A 9,219-nucleotide genomic window follows, 5' to 3' on the forward strand; every position below is an offset into this window, starting at 1 on the left:
GCTATCTATCTCAATTCTCAAGGTCCTTGAGCCTTAGCCTCATCAATACTGGAGCTATATAAGGGGCAAGAAGGGCACGATAGAAGGGTATTTGCCCCTTTCTACCTAGTTTTCTTTTCACTTTTTTCTATCGGCAATATCTCCATCATAACTCGTCGAGTTTCCCTGACTCGACAGGTATCCACATTGTAATTGTCAATATCCTAGATATATAAGAGAAATAGCAAGGCATGAAGTAGGGCTTTTGCGGACCTTGTGGGCCTAAGCCTAAGTAAATAGTTTGTCTCTCTTGTGTTATAATCTAGTGTTATCATGACACGGTGTCCACTCGACTACAAATTCTGCTCCATGAAAAAAACTACAAATTCCGCGTACTAGCTCTAGTACCATTGTTACGACCGGGCAAAAGTCCCTGAACATGTTGGTTTACTCACAACTCATAAACATGTTACCATGCATACACTAGATGGGCCATAATTTGCAATTAAGATGTACTCCCTCCGTCCAAAAATACTTGTCATCAAAATGGATAAAAAAAGATGTATCTAAAACTAAAATACGTCTAGATGCATCCCCTTTTATTAATTTTGATGACAAGTATTTCCAGACGGAGGGAGTAGCACTTAAAATTGCAGAGTATTAAGAGGCAATTAAAGTAGAAGTAACTAGAGGGTAATATTTCAATTAAAAATTTAAGCCCTTGGATCTAGAGAGTAATATTTTTTTTTTAATTTATGAATGTCAGAGTTGGTTTAATCAAACTCTAACACATATTTTTTAAAACAACGCCCATATATAGAGGATGTTTTGACGTTCATGAGAAATAAAAACACAATTTGAAATAGATATAGAAATTTCATCCAATTGTACAAAAACAATTTAGACAAAGTTCGCCTTGACCAGTTCTTCCTTGTTATAAATAGCATGGTTTTGTTTTGTTAGCTAAATCAACATGCTTTTGTTGCGTGTACACCAAGAACTAGTAACGACATTCCAAAACACTTGGATGGACATTAGCTGGTGAAGTCTAAACTAACCCATCAAAATGCCGTTCTAGAACTCCTAATTGTAGAACCTGAAGCAAACCCAACCTCCCACGCCCATGAAATTTGAGCAAAAAGCCGTTCGAAACAAGGGATATTTCCCAATCAAAAGAATGCCATCCCATGTGGCAACTTCTGGTGGCCAGGAAGCCTTTGTCCGCCTACTGGATAAGAAAGATCACATCCCTCCCTTCCCAGACGAGCAATAGCCTTTCCTCGCCCCTGCCCCTGGCAATTACCCTTTTGCCCTCACCGGCGGTGTCGACCATCCGCCGCCGTATCCCGTGAGAGAGCCGGCGGTAGCCCGAGGAGTCTCCCATGGCGGCCATATCGTCGCTTCCTTTCGCTGCACTGCGCCGAGCGGCCGACTGGAGGCCGTCAACGGCGACTGCCGCGGTGAGCGTCTCCGGTGGCGTCATGCTCAACGCGAGGGCTCGGCGGGGATCACGTTCGGTGGTGCGCTGCGTCGCTACGGCTGGTGGTGAGTTTGCTCGCGCTCGTCTCTCGTATGGTTGCTTGTGGCCCGGCAGACGCCGTAGTCCCCCACCCCTCTGCATCCAGCTTGCCCTGGGGCGCCGCTCGAGCTAGGCAGCGCCGATGGCGCTGCTGCGGCGACCGATGGGCATCGTACTTGATCCACGGTGCCGCTGAGCTGCAAGCTAGTGAGTTTGAGCGGGGTAATATGACACCTTGTTCCGTCCCTGCTCCCATCCCAAACCCTCGTTTGCTTTGAGCGGGGTAATATGGCACCGTTCCATCCCAGTCCTATCCCGAACCGTCGTTTCCTTTGAGCGGGGTGCCGGGCGTCCTGAACTCTGAAGCTTTGAGTAACCATACTTTGTTACCATTTGGTCAGCACGCCTTATACGAATCTAGCATGTAATTGTTCAATTTTTCACACCACCGGGCACTGGTTATCCTGTGATTCTTTTTGCGATAATCACCTTTTGAACTCGTTTTGTACGTGTACCATCTAGTTATAGTTCCTGTTGTGCATTCAAGGTAATACGTCATCAACCTGACAACAATAATTAGAAATGGTTATTTCCCCTTACGCTACTCATGTAATTGAAATTCAGTCTCATTTCCTGAAAATTAGCTATAGAATATTAACGGTAAAGGCCCTCCCTCCATTTAATTACAGGTTTAATCTGGATGGTACTATCAAGAGAGTATGTAAAGCACTACTGGAAACTAATCGAGCGATGCAAACTAAGACATTGAATGGTTCAACTAAACCAATTGGTAGCAATTCTGTTGCAGATTGAACCAGCAGAGCAAGTTTACAGTGTCTGAGTTAGTGTGCCACCTTGTTATTAAATTTAATGGATACTTATTCGTTAAGCTGGTGAGGTCTCAATTGGTGAAGGCACCGACCTGTGCCTTTCATGGTCTCAGTAACGTCTTGCACATGCAGTCTATGACTCCAGGAGTTTTCCAGCGACTAATGCTTTTACTTGTTTATTTTAGGCCGATTTATAAAAACTTTTGTTGAGTTTCAGTTTCCTAGCAAAGTTTAGATATTTTCTGTTAAGCGGCGAGGCCTCTACATGGGGCTGCAAGGACTGGAAGGTCATGCTGCTAAACTCTTCAATCCTAACAATTGTCGATTTTGGATTGGTTTCTGTGATGGACTGATGATTAGTGTTTCAGTCTGTTAATAGGGTATTTGTGCTATAAGTCCCTTAATTTATCCACCATTTGTGCCTGTGCTAAAAACTATACATGCCTTGTGCAAAAAAAGTTTAGGGTCAACTGTTGGAAGGCTGAAGATTTTTGTTAGTTGAATTATGGGTATCAGTCCAACTTCCTTGCTGCTGGGACTTGGTAACGTGTAGCAACTACGATGCAGTCTGAAGCGTTTTGAGCGTGTATAAAATGCACATAAAGAGAAATGGTGCGATTATATACACAAGAGAAGCTTAATCATGTGAATTACAACCAAATAAAGGATCTTTTTCTGACCTTTTTATCTGCTCTGAATCTTTTGCAGATATCCCACCTACTGTGGCAGATACAAAGATGAACTTCCTGAAGTCATACAAACGTCCTATTCCAAGCATTTACAGTACAGTCCTACAAGAACTTTTGGTGCAGCAACATCTGATGAGATACAAAAGTACCTATCAGTATGATCCTGTGTTTGCTCTTGGATTTGTCACTGTCTATGACCAGCTTATGGAAGGGTACCCCAGCACCGAGGACAGGGATGCCATCTTCAAGTCATACGTAACGGCGTTAAATGAAGATCCTGAGCAATACAGGTGCATATCAGGACTCATATAAATGGCTTTGAACCAGTGACATGCTAGCATCTTTATCTTTATATTAGATTGTACTTTTTTCCATGTTCATACCCTGAATCCTCAAATTAATTTTCATAACTATTGGTACAAGTGGGATTGTTATAATTCTCTTCTGTTAATTTTATGCATGAGTATATATATTACCCCTCAACTCTTTTAAATATATTAATCAACCCTTATTTTTTTCTTAGAGAGGTTTTATTAACTTATGCACCTTGCGGCTTCTGTTAAAATTTCCCAGTTTACACTAGTTATTGCTTACGTGTTTGTATGCTTGGGTCACTAGTTAGTCTGCTTCCTTGGCACCAAAATCTCATGTGTTATTTGGTACTTGTTTGTTTGCCTTGTTGGCATTAATAAAAGTTTTTCCTCTTTAAGCAATTTTCTTGTTTCAAACAAATGCTAAGAGTTTTTACTTCTCTGTTAGGGCTGATGCACAAAGGATGGAAGAGTGGGCACGCTCACAAAATGGTAACTTGTTAGTTGAATTTTCTTCCAGAGATGGGGAAATAGAGTCCATTCTGAAAGATATATCAGAAAGGGCCCAGGGTAAGGGAAACTTCAGCTACAGCCGGTTCTTTGCTGTTGGCTTGTTCCGTTTGCTTGAGCTCTCAAATGCGACGGAGCCAACCGTACTGGACAAGGTTGTTCTTGCCATTATTTATTTTGTTTGCACATTTCCTTCTAGTTGTTACTTTTTTTTCTTCCCAATTGTTTTTCCTTTTCCCATTATTGTTTGTTTCCTAATTTTATTTTATTTTGTGAAGAACAATAATTTTCTAGAATTGGGCACGGAAATAGTGTGAGTGAAATGTCGATATTACCCATCTCTTCTTCACAAAATGATTAAGTTGCCTATTTTCCCTCCCCAAAGCAAGGACAATGAGTTAAGTAATTACTCCCTCTGTTCCCAAATAATTGTCTTTCTAGCCATCTCAAATGGACTAAACATACGGATGTATGTAGACATGTTTTAGAGTGTAGATTCACTCATTTTGCTCCGTATGTAGTCACTTGTTGAAATCTCTAGAAAGACAATTATTTAGGAACGGAGGGAGTACTATATATGCACACAAAAATTAAACAATATTACCCATCTTTTGAAAGGAGTAGCTTTTTTTTAATGATCAAGAGCAAAGTAGGAACACAATGGCATTGATATAGGAGGACAAATATTTTGAGAAAATGTGAACAGACTAAAAAAGACATCTATGTTTTGAACGGGAGTGAAATTATTTGGATTTGTCAGATATGGACTGTACCTTCAAATTTGTCATGAATAATAGTTTCACATTTTTCTAATTAGTTACTATATATGCACACAAAAATTAAACAATTAACATTGCTCTAGACTGCAAAATCTGAAACTTCATCTATTTTGGAACGGAGGGAGTAAACCAATTGAGGGGATGATTTGATCTGATATTTAGTAACCAGAAGTGCTTTAGGACCACTGCGGCGTTCTTTCATTGCAAAGCATAGATCTACTAATCTTAATGTATTTACGTAGCTTGCCTGCTGTATTGACCATCCCCAATATTATTCAGGGGTTGAGGTTGTAAATTATGCTGGTTTTTCTTGAGCTGAAATAGAAATAACACATTAGGGAATTCAACTCATTCGACGCAAGTTGCTTGGTGGTGTGTCTCTATGTACACATTCAGATATTTCTATGGGCAGACCCATTGACGTTAGGCTTGTTGCTAGATTTTTTTTTTGAACCTCTACTTTCCACCGGTATGCTACACTCTTCTACTCAGTACAGTAAGGCCACCTTGTGACTGCGTACTTCTCTATTTTGTGTTTCAAGTAGATCTATGCGAATGATAACTTGCCATTTCTGGTTGGTCTTAAGATGTCATTTACATTCTTGTGTTTCCTCTTCTCTCTTTACTAGTCTCTGAATGACCAGAGAAAAGAACAATTCTGCTAGCTTAATAATTTGAGCCAGGGCTGCTCAGCAGAGAACTTGGTAGCAGTAGCATTAAGGGTAATACTTGAAAAGCATCAGTGAGACATCTAGCATATACTGAAGTACATCAGACATTTCAGCAAAGCATTTATATACTGACTGATATAACAATAGATACTGACTTTTCTTCTTGCTCAATAGCTTTGTGCTGCTCTAAACATCAATAAAAAGAGCGTGGATAGAGACCTTGACGTTTACCGCAACTTACTCTCGAAACTGGTTCAAGCCAAGGAACTTCTCAAGGAATACATCGAGAGGTAATCTCTTATACCAGTTTTACCATGTAAGACTCTTATTCCAATTAATTGGACTCAGTTAACTTGAATTCTCTTTGCAGGGAAAAGAAGAAGAGAGAGGAGAGATTGGAGACGCCCAAGCCGAATGAGGCTGTTGCAAAATTCGATGGAAGCGCTTATCCCTTGAAGCATTAACTCAACCTTTCCCCAGAGGACAGCTTGTCCGGATAACAGATATTAACAGTTATACACATCTGGATAGCGTTGAGAACTATTGGGGGCATCTTTGGCTGCTCTTCGCCCGAGTGTAGTACTCGGCCGTACAAAAAGATCCAGATTATTCGTAGTATTGAGTTTGGTATTTTGTAATTTCTCCTTCTATGTGTTCGAATGTTATCGTTTTCTTCACTTCTTTGACAATATATGAAGAGGTATCTGGTGATGAATGTTACAAGATGAGAAAAAATATATATTTTGGTGAAAAAGAAATCATTCCGACTAGTGTTGTTTATCTGAATCTCTGTGTACAAAGCTGAATGAAGTTGCAAGTATCTGAGGTGGAAATCATCATAATAGATACGGGTGCAAGCGGCAGCCTGCTTTGTCCTGCAAAACTTATCAATTAGCTCTAAAATTTGTTCATCATTTGCTTAAAATTTGTACTATGCTATTGTCCGCTAGCCCATCCCGTTTGCATCCCTAATAATAGATCATTTCATGCCGGATCATCAGAAGTACCCAAATAAGATGCAAGTACTAAAAAAAATAGAGAATTTTACATGATGCCAAGTAGATGTGTGAATGGCTTGAAACGTTACCAGCAGTATTTGAAGCTATAAGAAAATTCAAAGGGGCGAGCTGCATGGTTCCCATGAAGGACCAAAATGCATCTCTACAGTTATTACAGGGCCAGAACTGCCAAGGTCATTTTTACGCCATATCTTTCCGGCCCCACGCACCTGAAGACCACAAATCACAAGCGCTCTCAAGCCCCACCATCCAATCCGGGGTCTCCACGTGTCGCCTACGTCCAACGCAACCTCCCCCGTTCATAGGGCCATACAGATAAGACTCGGATAAGGCAGAGCCGGTCGCGCCCGTCAGATAGATCACAGCCGCCCTCGTCGCCGTCCGATGTGCCACGCCAGAGATAACACCGGGAATTTCTTATAAACACCCTATTTGTACCCCGTGACGGCCACACACCACACACCACAGCACCACCCGCCACCTCAACGCACGCAAAGGCCGAGGAGGACAAGCTAGGAGGAGCGAGCAGCCATGGCTTCGTCGGTGGCCGCCGCGGCGAGCACGTTCCTCGGGACCCGGCTGGCGGACCCGGCGCCGCAGAACGGGCGCATCGTGGCGCGGTTCGGCTTCGGCAAGAAGAAGGCCCCGCCGAAGAAGGCCAAGGCGCCCCCGACCACCGACCGGCCGCTGTGGTTCCCCGGCGCGCAGGCGCCCGAGTACCTCGACGGCACGCTCGTCGGCGACTACGGCTTCGACCCCTTCGGCCTCGGGAAGCCCGCGGAGTACCTGCAGTACGACGTGGACTCCCTGGACCAGAACCTGGCCCAGAACCTGGCGGGCGAGATCATCGGCACCCGGTTCGAGGACGCCGACGTCAAGTCCACCCCGTTCCAGCCCTACGCCGAGGTGTTCGGCCTCCAGAGGTTCCGCGAGTGCGAGCTCATCCACGGCCGCTGGGCCATGCTCGCCACCCTCGGCGCCCTCACCGTCGAGTGGCTCACCGGCGTCACCTGGCAGGACGCCGGCAAGGTACGCAACGTCGTCTCGACCTCATGCACGTATAGGACCTGAATACTGCAAGGCGAGCGTACTGATCTGTGCAACGATGCTGGCAGGTGGAGCTGGTGGACGGGTCGTCGTACCTGGGGCAGCCGCTGCCGTTCACGCTCACCACGTTGATCTGGATCGAGGTGCTGGTGATCGGGTACATCGAGTTCCAGCGCAACGCGGAGCTGGACCCGGAGAGGAGGCTCTACCCCGGTGGCTCCTACTTCGACCCGCTGGGACTCGCGGCGGACCCGGTGAAGAAGGAGACTCTGCAGCTGGCGGAGATCAAGCACGCCCGCCTCGCCATGGTCGCCTTCCTCGGCTTCGCCGTGCAGGCCGCCGCCACCGGCAAGGGGCCACTCAACAACTGGGCCACCCACCTCAGCGACCCGCTGCACACCACCATCTTCGACACCTTCGGCTCCTCTTAAGTGGTCGGTGGTCGAGCAATTTCTGTCAGCTCAGCTGCAAAATGGACGAACGCGCGTCAGTGTACGAACGTGCTTTGGTTTTGTATGACGAGTGATGGATGAGAGGGTATCGCAAAGATCCTTTGTTGATTAATGCAGGTCTGATCACATAGGAGAGCTGCTGGGACTTGGTGATTTGTAAAATATGAACCAATGGTGACTTAATGCATCCACTTGTACATCAATCTTGAGCTAATCTTTTGTTTCGTTTTTGCGATTACAAAAATAGCATCCACGCAAGTGCAATTCGTAATCACGATGCAGAATTGACCGGGACCGCCCCGCCACACTGTCACTGAGCTTGCTGCCTCTTTGATCTCTACCAATGAATCTTCTCTAAAGACATGTATTTCTCTTTCCAATTCACCTTCATGTCCCCCGGCGTAATATTCAACCTTATCCACTCACAAGAAAACCCTTGTAAATCTCTTTTGAGATACATATAGTGATTCTTGGTCATATAAATTTTGAGGATGAAACCACTCCATTCATTACAGAATTCTTATGGTGGTTTTAGTTGAAGAATTATGGAACGGAGGGGGTACCGAAATTGGCCTTTGTTGTGAGAGCTGAGAACTTTGTTGTCTTTGGCCTTGTATAGCTTCAGTAGTTGTATCACCAGTTTTGAAGCGGGTGCTAGTTATGAAACCATATGGTGACAGTGCTCGTGGGTGCGTGGTCTGCTGGTGTTGGTCTACTCTTTTGTGTGTAACATCCCAAAATTCTAAATTTTGCAATGTTATATTAATTAAATAAATATGATTGATTGACAGAAACTGAGTGAAATTTGTTTTTTTTTAAGTTGAATGATCGCGGCCGTCGGACAACGCTGGAGCCCTCCCCACCGCTGTAAGCCACCGACGCCCTCCTTCACTATTAAATCTGCAACGTACGACGATTAGGTCATCGTTTTTATTTTAAAAGCACGAATCGTTTTCTACTATATTTCGGCCGTCCGCCGTTTAGTCGTAGCGGTGCACACCCATAGCCCAATCACGTGTTGCCACGTAGCCCACTGTCCGTTAGCTAGCACTTTTATTTTCTGTTTTGTTTTTAATTTTCATATTTAGTTCTGTTTTTATATTTGCAATATCTTTTATGCTTTAAATCCAAATTGAGTGATTCTTTTTGCTATAGTTTCTTTTATGAAGTTTCTGTTTGTGCAATTGGATTTCAAATTTGAGTAGTTTAAACTTGAATTTCATGAAATTTGTTCAAATCATTATTTTGGCCATATCTTGAGTTTAAAAATATTTTTTTGAGTAATTCTTTCTGCTACTGATTTATTATTGTTTTGTTTATCCAGTAGCATTTAGTGATTTATTTTTATCTTATTTTAAATTAGGTTTATTGCAAAAACATTACTGTTTTAGTATCTAATAGGATTAATGCTAT

General features: G+C 43.5%; 2 protein-coding genes across 3 annotated transcripts; both read left to right on the forward strand.

Moving 5' to 3' along the window:
* Positions 1–1,180: 1,180 nt before the first annotated feature.
* Positions 1,181–6,074, forward strand: LOC123044553 (protein THYLAKOID FORMATION1, chloroplastic). 2 transcript variants are annotated; one of them, XM_044467324.1, is made up of 6 exons: positions 1,230–1,524; positions 2,188–2,940; positions 3,037–3,307; positions 3,777–3,993; positions 5,463–5,578; positions 5,659–6,074. In XM_044467324.1, the coding sequence occupies exons 2-6, from the start codon at positions 2,922–2,924 to the stop codon at positions 5,750–5,752; spliced, it is 717 nt and encodes a 238-aa protein (XP_044323259.1). In that variant the 5' UTR covers positions 1,230–1,524; positions 2,188–2,921; the 3' UTR covers positions 5,753–6,074. The 2 variants fall into 2 exon arrangements, with proteins under 2 accessions (XP_044323258.1, XP_044323259.1); XM_044467323.1 differs by lacking the exon at positions 2,188–2,940 and having other exon boundaries at positions 1,181–1,524.
* A 626-nt stretch (positions 6,075–6,700) lies between these two features.
* LOC123044554 (chlorophyll a-b binding protein CP29.2, chloroplastic) lies at positions 6,701–8,009 on the forward strand. The gene is made up of 2 exons (XM_044467325.1): positions 6,701–7,336; positions 7,423–8,009. Exons 1-2 carry the CDS (start codon positions 6,839–6,841, stop codon positions 7,783–7,785), a joined length of 861 nt encoding a protein of 286 aa, XP_044323260.1. The 5' UTR covers positions 6,701–6,838; the 3' UTR covers positions 7,786–8,009.
* Positions 8,010–9,219: the final 1,210 nt, after the last annotated feature.

This window comes from Triticum aestivum, chromosome 2B, assembly GCF_018294505.1.
Source record: "Triticum aestivum cultivar Chinese Spring chromosome 2B, IWGSC CS RefSeq v2.1, whole genome shotgun sequence".
NCBI classification, from domain to species: domain Eukaryota; kingdom Viridiplantae; phylum Streptophyta; class Magnoliopsida; order Poales; family Poaceae; genus Triticum; species Triticum aestivum.